The 15,563-nt window shown below is 38.5% G+C and overlaps 1 protein-coding gene across 1 annotated transcript; it reads left to right on the top strand.

Moving 5' to 3' along the window:
- The first annotated feature begins 1,713 nt into the window (after positions 1-1,713).
- LOC148839635 (thrombomodulin-like) lies at positions 1,714-5,357 on the top strand. The gene has a single exon (XM_088909719.1). It carries the CDS (start codon positions 1,807-1,809, stop codon positions 3,433-3,435), a length of 1,629 nt encoding a protein of 542 aa, XP_088765845.1. The 5' UTR covers positions 1,714-1,806; the 3' UTR covers positions 3,436-5,357.
- The last annotated feature ends 10,206 nt before the right edge of the window (positions 5,358-15,563 follow it).

Below are 15,563 nucleotides of genomic sequence, written 5' to 3'. Positions count from 1 at the left end.
GTCAATATGTGAATTATTAAAACAGTAAGAATAATTCTAATATTGAGCATTTATTAATGAACTTCCGATCTAGTCAACTATTATCACTAATATCACTAATTTTTTGTGATAATATATAGTACTAGTGTACATTTGTTAAGTAGTAAAACAGATTAAAACTATAGATACAGTATTTACCTAACATTTGAAAATTCTGTAATCAAGGAAAGAATGAGAGCTAATATACATTTGAAGAAAATGCTTAAATGTAATACTACCAAACCAGTGTGGCACTGAAGACAGAAGTGACACAAGACGAAAGCAAAACTTAATCAATAGACAGGACAGCGCTTACTTTATATTAACAGTCACAGCTGCTAGGACTTGACATTAACTGTTTCTCCTAGCGTGTTTTTCACTCTGTATACGGGTTCAAGCTAAACCTTATTTTGCTGAAAGATAAAAAAAACACAAAGTTTCAGGTTTGGAGAACTGCAGGTGTGGACCTGCTGGTGTGGAGAGGTGTGAAGCTCCACATCTGAAACCTTGTGTTTCTTTGCTTAATCTTTCAGCATTGAAATGACCTTTACCTGCTTCTTTGCATTTTTATGTGCTACTGTATGTATGTTCAGTGAATATGTGGAGAACCAATATGGGATTGTTTCTCTAATAGACAGTTTGATATTGTATGTACTGTCTTTTTTTAACCTTAGCCAATGTCCCCCGTGTGGAGGCCCCGTTAATATAAGTTTAAAAACATAATGTAGCAACACCACTTCATGTAGAAGATAATGAAGAAAGCTGAAGAAACAATTACGGTTTTACTTAGTGAAACACCAACATACACCTTCAAATGCCACATTACAGAAATTGTGAAAGAGCTGAAGATATCAATGTGTGTTCCAATGTTAAATAAAAAAAGACTTCCAGTAATGCTATTTACCTTTTTCTACTGCAGAATGTGGTGATTATAATCTTTGTTAAAATCACCCAATAGATTACCTTCTACAATGAATGTAGGTTTCTGTACAATTACAACTCTTCATCAGTTATTATAAGCAGTTTAATTTAGTGACAGTTTGTTCAGTTTCACTTTAATGTTCCTGGCAAGGGTGAGCAGCCGAACGTAATGAGAAATGTTCTTATATATAAACAAAAGGTACAGTACATACTGAGAGGCGTGGCTGTTTTTATTAAAAAATAACGAAACTCAGATAATTAAAAACATAGTTTATATAAAAGTTTAAAATCGTTCATGAATAAAAATATAAATTTAATTAAATGGGATACAATTGGAAAAACCAAGCGTGTCATTATATTAGGGTTATTAATACGTCTTGATAAACGACTGAAAGTTTCATGCTGTTTTTTGTTTAAATGTTTAAAAGGTATAGCGGTTTAGAACTGAGGTCATTGCAGGTATTCTGCACATCTATAATGTTAAATCACAAGTTTCAATAAGTTATAATAAATCGGCTAATTATCATAAACTGTGTTAAGTATGAAAGTTTTTGCTTACTGCACGGCTAACAGACAAGAATAAAAAAAAACGTTTTGACTGAATTACATGCTAGCATGGGTACAAAAAAACAGATCATCACTATACAGTTCTTGAATCCAGAATATTTTTTTCTTATTGACAAATATACGATGAAACAGCTGCACTACCAAAAAAGGAACTTCCTTCCTTTTTCGAACCAATGGGAAGAGATGCTCATTAAATAGGAGCTGTACAGCAACCTCTGGCAGTATAGTTTTGTACCAAAACTCTGGTGAAGGAAGCAGTTTACTATTAGATGTATTCCTTTTTATTGCGTACTGTAAATAATGGAGAGTTTAATGAGAATTCTTGCTACGGTTCAGTTTATTTTACAAATAACTGGAAAATCGGCGAAAAGTGGTGTCTGTGTAGGAAACGCCTGCTACAGCATAAACCAGGATTCCACCACTTTTCAGACAGCCATGAACAAATGTGAGTTGCAAGGACATTTAATGACAGTCCGATCATCGGTATCAAGCGACGTACTCGCTGTATTAATAGCGAATTCAAAAGCAGATTTCTGGATCGGGCTTCAGCGTCCTGCAGGGCGATGCACCGACAACACCGCTAAACTGAGAGGATACGTGTGGGTAACAGAAGATGAAAACACAGACTTTACCAACTGGGAAGACAGTGTCTCAGCCTGCTCTCGGCAGTGTGTCTCAGTTTCCAGCGATCTGAAGTGGAAGGAAAGGTCTTGTCAGGATGAAGTGGATGGATTTCTGTGTGAGTACAATTTCAATAAAACCTGTGACCCTCTGCCACGAGACATTGATGAGTTTATTTTATACAACACTCCTTTAGGAATTAAGGGAGAGGATCTCGCCTCCATTCCTCCTGGAAGCATTGCAACACTGAAACCTTCTGATTTCAAAGTCTTATGTGTGGCTGATGAGCCTAATAGCTGGATTCAGGGACCCTGGAGTTGTGAGTTTGAAAACGGTGGCTGTGAGCACCAGTGCAGAATGAAGAATGGTAAACCAGAGTGTATTTGCCCACCTGGCGAGGAACTGAAAGGTAATAAACTAAACTGTAATAAATGGAATCTGTGTGTCAATTCAGACTGCGAACACCTCTGTGTGAATCACAATGACAGCTATACATGTCTGTGCGACCATGGATTCAAGCTGGAAGAGGATGGGAAGCGATGTAGAGACATAGATGACTGTGAACTTCCAGGAATTTGTGGCCATGAGAAGGTGTGTGTGAACATGCCTGGCAGTTTTGAGTGCAGATGCCCAGATGGGTATGAAGATGTTAAGGGTAAATGCGAAGACATTGATGAATGTTTGAATGATGTGTGCCAGCAGGACTGTGAAAATGTAATGGGTAGTTACAAGTGTTCCTGTTTTCAGGGATACGTGCAAAGAAATGAAAATACTTCTAAGTGTGAACTGCATTGCTCCTCATATGAATGTCCAGCTGTATGTGATCCAAACGTTTACTGGATGTGTAACTGCCCAGATGGATTTGTAGTAGACCAAAGGGAAGATGGTTTGTACTGTGTTGATATTGACGAATGTGAATCTGGCACCTACTGTTCTCACTTTTGCAACAACACATTCGGGAGTTACAGCTGTTACTGTGAAAAAGGGTTTTATCTTCTTAATAATAATTTGTGTGTAGCTGAAGAAGAAAAAGTAGGATCCACAACAACTATCTTTCCTCCAGTTGTAAGTGGTTTTGTTATTCCAACTTCGAACTACACTGCAGATGACACATATATAGTAACTCCTGGAGTCCTTTTTGGAATTGTTATTTGTACTGTTGTGATTATATTAGTTTTGATATTTTTCCTCCACTGGGTCTATAAAAATCATGTAAAAGCAGGGCCTGCTTTTAACCCAAAGAAGAAAGACCTGCGTGTAGATCCTCATGAAAGTACTGAAATGAGCACTGATGCAGGCTTTATTTGAAAAGTAATTTTACACTGTTGGGGTCCAGTGCACCCTAATATTGCCTTCATTTTGGCTGTCACGCTCTTAAACCCCTCCTCTTAAGGATGCTCCAGCCCTTCCTAGTTTTATTCTTGATTCCCTGCACCTGCCTCCGGTTTCTGCCCCCCGTCCTACAAAAGCCAGGCGTTCCTGCCAATCTGGGCTCAGCTTTGGAAGATGGACACCCGGAAGCCCGCCTATCTGCGAGTCCAGGAGCGACTCGACGGCACAGGCTTCACCACGGCATCCTGACTTTCTAAGTCCGGGATTAAGGAGCGTCTGGTCCCATGACCCCCCTTTTATTCCTCTGTCCCGCCGCTGGATCCCGCTCCGGCTTTTATCTCTGTTTGTCTGTCAGGATGGATTACCTGGTCTTGGACTTCTGCTACACTCATGGATTTGCCTTGAACTCCTTTGAACTGTTTGCCTCGGCCGCACCTCCCGAACACCAGCGCACCATGGACACGCCCCCAGTTTTCCTTCCAGCCCCTTTGCATGATTTTTTCCCCGTGTTTTCCTCACTCCTCCCCGGATTGTGTTGTCTGCATAGGGTCCTGAAAGAATGCTTTGTGACATTGGCGACTGCATGATTCAGGGTATCACAAGTTTTCTTAACTTAAATTATTTAAAAACTCAATAGTAAAACATTTCTAAGATTTAAGATTTCTTTCAAATTACAATAAAGACTTAAATCTCATTGAAACAATGAATTACTTAAGGAAAGCAACTGGCCTGTTTCAATTTGTTTTAAAACTTAATACACAAAAGAGAAGATCAGAGTGTGTCAAACAAAAGTGAATCAAAGCACAAATGTAGGAAGCCATGACAATCGCCAATGAAAGATGAGCTTCACAAATTAAAGAAAAATAAAGGTAGCTTAAGTGAATCAGCACTGTATGACTCAATAGATATTGACACAGACAAAGTTTATGGCAAGTCCAATTTATTGTAATTCTGATGCTTAAGAGATTGTTAATAGGAAGTATTCTCTATTTCATTGTGCCCTACAATCCCAAACGAGTGTAAATAAGTAATCATTGTCTTAAAAATAATACTAAAAAATTAAGCAATAAGTCTTTGATAGGCCATCATTTTATGAAGATGGCTATGCCGAGCTGAAGTATTTTCATAGAAGCAATGTGAAATAAAACTTAATTATTACAATATTTAAAAAATAAGAACCTGAAATGAAAGACAGCAATTTATACACATGTACTGTAAATAGAATGTCATTTACAGAAAACCATTGCTAAACATTATATCCTATAGTCTCAGATGCTTTACTTCTGTGTTTAAAATCAAAGTCTGTTAATAAGTTGAAGTTATTTTCTGTTGATGTTAGACAATCTCTGCTCTTTTTTATGTGTAAATTCATGATAGTTGCATTTCTGCAGAGAAAGACAAAGAAACAACTTATATCTTATTAATTAATGGTCTTCTGACATACAGAGCTGTGTACATTGGAGAAACCTTCTTAGAAATGATAACAAGCTTACACTTTTGTGGAAAGTTTAAGCATTTCAATTGATGTCATGGAATTTCCCAGTACTGGAAACGTCAGAAGAAACAAATCATATACTGAAGACATCGCTATCTATGGAGTGAGTCAGTGTTATGTACAAAGTTCCATCTCCCCTGACAAAAGGAATGAGAAGACTTGAAGAGTTCTTACTGAGTTCTTACTGAGAACAGTGAGAACACCTGAACTTCTTGGATTGAACATTCTGTTCTGACAAATTCACAGTTCACTGATTTTTCTAACAACGCATTTAAAGTTTTTTTTTCTCGAAATGTCTTAATTTTTAAAGATTTCATTTGATACTTGTGTGTAGCACAAAAACTTATTTTCAGTCTTTTGTAAGCTGAAGTTCATCTCCCATTAAAACTCTGTCTGAAACAAACATATGTCAAGTATAAGCTGGCGGTAGTCTTTCTTTAGATTGCATACAATCTGTATTATATGATTAAGCCAAGGTGGTGGAGATGACAGTGTTTCATTTGCAGCCTCACACAATCTCCTCTCATAGAGAGACTTAAACATTATTTAGCAAAACTTTTTTACAAGTCACACAAAACAGGCAGTGCTAATGTAGCTCCCATTCATAAAAAGGATGACAAAACCAAAGTAATTGAAGAATAACTGTACCATTTGACAACTAAAGTTATAAAAACAATAAGAACAAAATTAGATAATCATCTACAGGTACAGTATATGGCCATACAATTCTTCATATGTTTATGGATTAACCAACGTTTTAGAGTCCTTCAAACCAGCAGCAAGAGTAAATGATGCATTCGGATAGAACCTATGATATGGTTGTTAAGGAGATTTTCAAAATCCTTTAGATAATGATCCTAAAAGAGGAGTTCTCAAATTGCAGAATAGAGGCATTCAATGATTCATTGAGAACTGGTTACTGGAGAACTGGATAACTGTATCTGAATTATGTTGAAACCTTCTATTCACTTCCCTGGACATATTTAGAAAACAAATTATTTAAAAATCCTAAAAAAGTCTAAAAATGTAGGAGCCATTGCAGTGGTGTTTGCATGGTGTAGTATCCTACAAGATGTTAGCGCTACAAATGCAAAGGGTATCTGCATTGTTTCTCAATGCCACAGTCCCATTCATGTTTTGTGCTTATTTTCACCAACTACATAAAAAACAGTTCTCTCCACAAAGTGTGTCACTGTAAATCAAATGAATCACTTCCCAACCTACATATTCAATGGTATAGGAATAAGAAAACTAATGGTTCTTGATTAATTTTTGCATTCTTGAGACTAGTTCTTTTTGGCTTTAGATTTGATGGTATTTTATTGTTGGAAAGCACAATATTTGCCATTGCTGAATCACAAATGCAATGGTTACAAAGCATTCATCCCCTTCCAGTAATATTCCATTTTTGTTGAATTACAAATGATTTGTATGCATTTTTTCTAATGTGAACATTATTAATTGAGGATTGATGATGGACAGCAATTTGCAATCCAGTGTAGCATTTGCTTTGTGCTGTGGGTCAGTGTCCTACTGAAATGTAAATGTACTTTGCTCCATCTTGATGAGCTTCTCATGAAAAGTCCCAAAACATAATGCTGACATCACCATGCTTGACAGTAAGGAAGAGTGTTGAGTGGGTAATGTGCTGTGTTGGTGCTGTGTCTGGCCTTTTGGCCAGAAAATTCTGATTTTGTCTTTTCTCACCTCAAAACCTTCTGCCAGGTCTTTGCTATATCACTTAAATAGTTTGTTGTGAAATCCATGTCAGGATCTGAGATGGACACACAAGAATTTAGACTCTGATAACTTAGGGGACCAGGGAGGTCTTTTATTTTTTCTTTTATTTTGCAACACAACATTCATATACATGCGTGACTCATAACAGGCCTGCACACAGCTCACATCTAATGCTTTCCTGTCGGAAAGTGACCAGCTGAAGCCATGATGCACTTCTACATAAACGTTAACTCTTTGTAAACCAAGCTGTGCCTTTATTACAGAGGTGAATACAGGTCAGGTGAAGTAGATCCATAAGATGAAGATGTGCAAGTGGGAGCCTGCATTTTGTCTCCTGTTGTGCAGCCTGCAAATAGGTGATTTTGTGAATATTGAGGTTTTACCATATACAGTACCATCCCTTTAATCAACTGTGGTCTTGGAAGCCTAAATAGTAGGTAGTTAGAAAGGAATTGGCAACATGGAAGTCTTAAAGTCATAGAGCAGGAAAAAAGCTGTGTCTTATTATTATCAGTGTGTCTTATTATACACTAATCTCCACTAATACCGGTGTTTCACTACTCTTCTTCTTCTTTCACTATTGGACAGTTTTAAAGTACGCATGATGTTTATTTATGATCTGTGTAGATATTTGATGGCTTTTGGATTGCTGCTCTACAGTTTTCCATATAAAAAAAAATGTTTAACAGCATTCCACCTCAAAAGAAATATGGCATCAGATTGCAATTTCATTACACGCATTTGAGCCATGTAAAATTCCTGTGGTGTGTCTACAGTTTTAAGCATTTTTGTTGTCTTTACAAAGTGACTTTTTGTGTGACAATTATACATACAAGTGGCACACTTTCTTCAAACATTACATATCTCATTAAAATGAACATTTGAACGCATTATTGCTTTAATTAAAGTTCTACGTTTAGGATTTTATGTGGATTAATGCTTTTAGAAGATACAACCCAGAGTATTAGCCCAACTGAAACAGGGTTAAGAAAATATTATATAAAATGTTAACAGTAATGACCTGGAATGGATTGTCCGTGGGCCATTACTGTTTTGTTGCGGTTGTTGTTTTTCTTGTGTAAAAAAAAGTGGATGTTTTTTATTGTAATTTAATGTGTGATTGTAGATGATCCTCAGCAAAGTACCACCCTAACTGCTGTTGTGCAGCTTGATATTCTTAGTACACTTGAATTTAAATTGTATGTTAAAAAGCCTGTTGTTGTATATTTATGAACTCCTTATACTGGTTACAATATACCTGCTATGTTACTGAGTGGTCAGGATTGTGTGTTTTCTGTTTGAACATGTAGTTATGCTTCAACATCACCCTTTTTGTAATCCAGTTCTCTGAAGGAATCACTCTCTTGCCATATATTTCCTTCCTTTATAGACTGTTATTATTGTTGTTAACTAGCATCCTTCCTACCCTATTGTTATTGAGCAGATTATATGATTGTTCTTTTTTATTTTTTTAGTGACCAATCCCTGTTTTTTCTTGTAAGGAACAAAGCTATTTTTCTGGGCATGTATACATATACTTAACAATTAGATTAAACAATTGTTGCCCTGTCAATGTTTATTAGATTGAAATATTAACTTAGTCTTTAAGATTACATCATGCATGTGGTATTCTAATGGGAACGTTTATGCCAGTGATACTTTGACAGTTTGATGCAAATTAAATATTTTAGCAAGCTTGTGATGGCCCTTTTTCATATTTTGTAATTTGTAACTCTGCAAGTAAGTATGTAAGTCAATATTGAATTCCTTGCCTAGCTTTCTTTCCCTCACCATGATGAAATTAATTCTAACGTCTCTCTTTCTAATCTAACAAGGGTGTGAGCATTAATTAGCTCTTGCTGAATCCCAACTCCTGTGAGAGAACCGCCTTATGGTTTCTGCTTTTGCCTTTTGCATGTTTGAAGTTTTGGTGAATTAGAAGTGGTAAAAAAAAGTCTGCCTTCCAAGTGATTTGACAAAACCTAAACAATATTTGTAGCCATAATTCATAGCAACAGCATTCTCATAAACTACAACTTTCATCCTCTAGGGCACTTTCTGTGATATAAATATCTGTTCATCTATTCAGTTTATTTTAAACTAAAATCACTTAGCAACCACACATGGAAAATATTGATCCTTAATATTTTCTTAAATAGCTTAATCCCAGACTTCATGGTTGTACAAGAGGCTGGGCAGAATCACATCGTCCACCTGCTTTTTCAGAATCTTTATTGAAGATAATTCAGGTGATAAGTCCTGTTATTCTTAGCCTTGCATGCCTTTCAGCTGGTGGTTTCGCAGTTAGGCTGAATCTCCCAGGTCCCAGGAATCTCATCAATAGGCCCAGATAGCAATAGCTTACTGTGTGTTTCCATGTGCAGTGGTTTATTCTAAACTAGAGCTTCTTCTCTTTTTGTTTTTCTTCTCTTGTAATCCGGCTATTTGTTTTTAAAAGTCATGTTAGTTTTGTCCAGATTGAGATATAGAGCCCAGGTTTCACAATACTATTCCAGTGGCCAGGTCCTACTGAAGAGCCTTGCTCTACTGGTGACAGTTAAGGTGTGTTTTGTCCAGAGCAGAGTTCTGTAGCACTGTTGCCAACTAAAGAGTGTGGTATTCAGAATGCAGCCTTTGGCAAAGAGCTAATGTTATGAACATGGACATTATACTGTACTTTTTGCCTACGTACACTGATTTGATTAAATCAGTCACCCTCACTGTAGATCACTCAAGAGATTTTAAGAGTCCTAGATGTCATATCAAATCAAAAACTTGGGCATTTACTATTTTTGAGAAGTATTCTCTTTGCAACAAGTATAAGTGTTTAATTTGGTAACAGCTCTGCAAAAACATTAATATTTCTTTCCCTTAATATATACTGGTAGATCCTTGATCTTTTAAATTCTTTATTCCAGTTAAAAGCAAAGTGAAGCATGGAGGCAGTCAGCCCCCACTTTTTATTAATAGCAGTAGAGCATGGATAACTCTAGTTACTGGATAAGAGACATATTGTATGATTTTCCCACTTTTGCTCTCTCTAAATTTGTGAGAGTTACTGGAAATTGAAAATATAATGTAGCGCCACCCAGGGCACTTTTGCCATGCGCATGCAAGGCGGGCTGGGAACAGCGCCTGGGGGCGGGACTAAGGGACTATATATAGTGGGGCGGAGGCTGGAAGACAGCCTCTTCCCTTCGTGTCTATGTGTTAGTGAAGGTGCAGTGCTGTAACCCCTGTCCCTGTGTGTGTACCTTTCCCTGGTTCAAGTCAATAAATGTGTTGTTCATCCCCATTCCCTGAGTCCCATGCCTGCTCCATTCCGTACCGAAACCTGCGGTCGTTACATTGGTGTCAGCAGTGGGATGGAGTTGAGCGGTGAGAGGCCTGGAGTGGCACGGTGAGAAGCCCAACGCGCTGGGAGAGAGCCCTAGCCGAGATGGAGGGTCCTGGCATGGATGGAGAGCCTGCCCAGACGGAGAAGCTAGCAGGAGGAGCCTGCGGAGCAGCCTGCCTTGTGTGTGCAGCCTGGAGGGACGGTCTGGGGTCGGCGGGACTCTCGACTCTTCAGCCGGGGGCAATGTAGTGCCACGCAGGACGCTTTAGCCATGTGCACGCAAGGCGGGCTGGTAACATCGCCTGGGGGCGGGACTACAGGACTGTATATAGTGGGGTGGAGGCTGGGAGACAGCCTCTTCCCTTCGTGTCTGTGTGTCAGTGAAGGTGCAGCGCTGTAACCCCTGTCCCTGTGTGTGTGTACCTTTCCCCAGTTCGAGTTAATAAATATGTTGTTCAACCCCATTCCCTGAGTCCCATGCCTGCTCCATTCTGTACCGAAACCCGCGGTTGTTACAATAACTAAAAATATGTCCCAAAGTGGGAAGAGGAGAGAGTCCTAAGTTTATTAAACAAGTCTATTTGGAACCCATAAAATGCAGTATTATCTTTAGGTCTAGTAATCTTCTACAGATGAGGGGGTAATAATAAAATCAGAGAGACTTTTTCAAATAAGTTTAAAAGAAGAGTAGGAGAAAGGGCCTTTTCAATTTCTTATGACACATTCCTATTGCCCTAATTGATCACCACTGACAATTACAACTAAACTGAACTCAGTATAAAATATAAATCGCCTATTTTGGCTTGGGCCTCGGAGGAGCAACAGCACCTTCTCTTTCTCTGGTACAGAGCTCTAGTAGCTCTTCTTGCCCTTTTGGTGGGAAAGGCAGGAGTAGCATTTTTTCACCTTTGGTGATTTTTGTCAATAAGAAAATACAAAAGTTTCCCTCACTTGTTCCGTCTCTGTTAGCCAAGGTACATTGTTCCCAAAACGGTACAGCTTTCTGCCTCGTTTTCCACCAAATGTAAGATAAGATAAGTATATTGGCCATAGACAATTTCTTGTATTAGGAATTTGTCTTTTCGCATACCCCAACTTTCTCTCCAGACAGGGAGAGAAGCTTGGGGTCAGAGCGCAGGGTCAAGCCTTCCAGCCACAACTGCAGATCCTTAGCCACAGAGACACTGCACCACCCAAATGTGACCTCATAATGGTTAGTTTGGGAAATGGATGCACAAGGTGCAAAACTGACTAATTTGCAGCGGCTTACAAAAGTATTTAGACCTTTCCTGTGGTGTTCCGTTTTGTGAAATCATCAAGTGCTGCATGCAACATCATTTCTTTATCTAAAATCTAAATACTCAAACTCAAGACCTTGATGAGTCAGATAACTTCCTGTAAATGTCAGCAAAAACTAAAGAGACAAAAAAAAAACGAAGTATGATTATGATGAAGCTGATTGCACAAGTGTTCCGACCAAGGAACTCAATATTTCGTTAAAGCATCTTTGGCAGCAATTACAGCCACAAGTCTTTTTGGTTAAGTCTCTACAACTTTGCACACTAGCCTGGTGCAGCTTTCGCCCATTTGACTTGGCAGATTAGTTTCAGCTCTCTCAATTTGCTTGGGGTTGCTTGTAGACAGCAGTTTTTAAGTCTTTCCATAGATGCTCAATAGTATTGAAGTCAGGACTTTGACTGGGTCAATCAAGTACATTTCCCTTTTTATTTTGAAATCTCTCTGATGTAGCTTTGACCTTGTGTTGCGAATCATTTGCCTGCTGAATGGTGATTTTTTCACCCCCAGTTTTACATACAAGATGTTTCCTCAGACTAAAAATGTTCTCACCCACTGATACATTTCTATAATAACAATAATAATAATAATAATATCATCACTTTATTAACCCTTTACAATTTCTTGCATTAGGAGTTATCTTTTCACATACCCCAGCTTGCTCTCCATGAGACACACAGATAGAGAGAGAGCCTGGGGTCAGAGCACAGGGTTTGCCATTGTACAGCACCCCTGGAGTAGTTGAGGTTGAGGGCCTTGCTCAGGGGCCCAACAGAAGAGGATTCCTCTGCCTGCTGTAGGATTTGAACCAGCAACCTTCCAGCCACAGGCACAGAGCCACCTCTCCACCCCACACAATGTACCTCCCCGTCAGGGAATCGAACCCTGGTCTCCCATGTGACAGGCGGGGATACTCACCACTATACTAACAGTATATTTGATTTAATTACCCTATTAAGATAGCTGTGTCACAGAATAAAAAAAACTCAACTGCCTCAAATTTTACCTACTGCTCAGGTACTTTTATTTAACTGTTCCCCTATTTTTCTTCTTAACATTAGTGTAATATCCACTAACATCTATAAATAGATTTATATATCTATTTTGTAATGTACTATATTGAATAGAGACAAAAACAGGGACATACTCAAAAAACAGGTTTACATTTTCAAATACTTGTATGATTTAGACTGATAAATAGGAGCCAAAGAAAAAGCTTGTCATTTTTGCAACAAAGTCTTCATAAATTATCCATATTATTCCTGTCATGCAATGTAGTCCTATACTGTAATTCATGGTGAAACCACAGTAACCCACGGATAAGCCATCCACAGTTAAACCAAGATATAAGTCCAAAAAGTTTAAATATTCAACTATCATGACAGTCTTAGAATGATACCACAACATCAATTAGATTTTACCTTTTCGCATTGGAGAACTTGGAAAGAAGAAACAGTTATTAAAATAAACTAATTTAAGAATATTTAATGTCAGCATACAGTAAGTTATGAACAGGATATTCTACATTATAGAATCTCATATCACTACATTGTGGTTCAAAGGCCCTGCCCATTTTTACTAAAAGTACTCAATTAAAATGTCACTATCACAGATATTCTAGATGTAAAATTGTTTACATCTTATTCAATATGTGTTATTTTAAAACATATTGCAGTTAGATCTTTGTTGATGTGTTACACTAGCAGATAAGTTAGTGTTCAAGAATAATGCAGTATTTGGCAAAACAAATTATGAGGGACAGTTCATAATCATTTACAGAAAAGTAACTGACGACAGATATGTAAATGACAGATATTGCAATGTACAATGAGAGAATGACAAGACAGGGCACACAGAGGGATTGAATTTAGGGCACAATATGAAAATGACCTGCTCTTCAAGATGTGGCATTATCTGGGAGTGCATGTGCTTCTTAACTGCAATAGCAGTAGCACTGCCATATCCTGCCTGTCACTCCTGCACTTCCCAAGTACTTTAATCCCGGACTGGATTCAGAAATGGAGTTGAGTAAGTGAGCTACAAGTAAAACTGTGAATGGAACAGAACTAAACACCACCTAGATGTTGTAGGCATGTACAGTACATCTTTACCTACCAATAGTTGGGGTTTACTTTAATAATTTCCAATAAACAGTATTTTTGTTATCAGAATATTGTAATTCAGTGGTGGGTATTCCCACCACAAAAGGTTATCGGTAATTGTATAGTGCTTCCTTTTCGGTACAAGAGTGATTAACGTTTGCCATGGGCAATTATGAAAATGTCTTACTGGGTTCATAATAAAGTTAATTAAAATTAATTAAATTCAAAAGAAACTCATTAGTAAATTAGATACAATAGAATGCAGAGCTGAATATGCTTGTAGGCAGCTGATTCTGAGTAAGGAATAAATCATTTATCCATTAGGTAAAACACCTCTCCTACTTTTCATGTTTCATCTCTGCAACAGCAGCAAATGTATACAAATCATTCTGCTAATTCCTAATCTGCTTACATTATAAATCATATTTCTAGTGTATTATGATTGCTTGTTCAGCAATAGATTTGTTGTTGTTTTTTTTCTGTTTTGTCTCGAGTTCATAGCTTTAACGTATGCGGGTTGAACCATTTAGTGTTAAAGTGTTCTTTTCTCTCTTAAACATTGGTTAACTATGGTTAAGTGGTTCTGGCTAACTTTTTACACTTCTTTTAATTATTCCTTATTAGTCTTTCTTAATCAAATTTTGAAAATCAAAGCGAAATGTATTTTGCACTTATGTAGATGTATTCTTTCTAACTCAGTTCTCAAAAGCAGTTGTTCTACTTTATCACTTTATGTAGTTTTTACCCTACTGTTACATTCAGGTTTGTCTCCTTAGGAATCTGAATGTACTCTCAACCTGCTTTGTGCTACATGATTTAGATAATCCTGGGCCTGATGGGTTATTAGAGCAGCTTATAAACTTTACCTAAAATGTTTTTTCAGATATTTCTAAACAGAGGGGTATTTTATAAAAACAGCACAGTGACTCCAGTGAGATGCCATGACCCACTGTCTGTTTGGAAGCCACAGCTGTAGAGAATAGCTTGCTAAACTACATTTATGGGCTGTCCTATTTATACAGCCTAAGTGATCTCTCTCTCTCTAGAGAGACTGCATGGGTTCTCACGGGATGCAGAGAGACTGCGGAGCTCTCTCAGTCCATTTAAAGAGATGGAAAACCACTTATCCTTAAAAAGCAATGCATGTCAGCGGAGAACTCTCACAAACATGCCGTGCAGGATTGATTGTGATTGATGCAGGCAGGCTGGGCATGCGAGGGAGGCGCTGGCAGCTGTAGGGATGTTCCCTGAGTGCGTTTGCCTGGAAAGTGGCAACACTGGGCTGCATGTGCTACAGAGTCAGATATCACTGAAGTGTACAGAAAGCAGCCAGATAGGGCCGGAGCACTTTGAGCTGGAAAAGCTGTGGAGGGGTGTGAAATCTGATGAGAATGGAGTCCACATCATGAGCCAGTGCTTCGAGAGAGGGAGTGGTGAAAGCAAGCTTATGGGCAGCAGATGTTTGCTGGCCACAGAAGCTGAGGCACTGTGACCTGTGTCTTTGTGAGAATGGTTTATGAGATCTGTGGGATCGTAGAGGTCCTAATGATGGGTTGTCAGACTTTCAGACTTTTGGGCTCTCCTGCATAGTTATACTCGAGTTAAAAATGTGAATGAGTCTAAAATACAGAAACATGTGTGGGGAAAATGCTAATGTTTGTGACTGACTGGACAGTGGTTGCTGAGCTGCAGGGGCTGCCCACAATACTACTGGGAGGTAGTGTATGCATACATGTGCATGTGCATAGATGTGCGTCTGGACAGCATGAGACTCAGCTGTATTCCCCAGCCCTGATGCAGGCAGGGTGAAGGGCTGATCTTGTGCTTTCAGAATACCTAGGTGAAGACCAGAGAGCAGGAAGAGAAGCCACAAGGGCCCTGAATCAGAGGAAGAAGTGGCAGAGGTTGCCTTTCTGGCTGTTGGCCCTCTGGCAATGGCAAAGACCTGAGCAGGGGTCAATACATACCAGTCCATGAATTGTGTGTATTTGTGTGAAACAAAAAAAAAGTGTGTTAGCTTTCTTTGAGGGATGTGTAGTGTGAAAAAATTGAAAGTGAGTGTGATTGGGGAAAAACAAACACAGATGGGTCCCCAATGAGCTCCTCTATTGGGGTGGATTTGTCTGCTACACTG

The sequence above is a fragment of the Atractosteus spatula genome, chromosome 2, assembly GCF_055471065.1.
Source record: "Atractosteus spatula isolate fAtrSpa1 chromosome 2, fAtrSpa1.hap1, whole genome shotgun sequence".
NCBI lineage: Eukaryota > Metazoa > Chordata > Actinopteri > Semionotiformes > Lepisosteidae > Atractosteus > Atractosteus spatula.
Note: the sequence above shows the minus strand (reverse complement) of the source record. Positions and strands in the feature narration are given on the sequence as shown.

Bases quoted from the DNA above. Each gene is read 5' to 3' on its own strand.
- LOC148839635 (XM_088909719.1), top strand. From the start codon at position 1,807: ATGGAGAGTTTAATGAGAATTCTTGCTACGGTTCAGTTTATTTTACAA.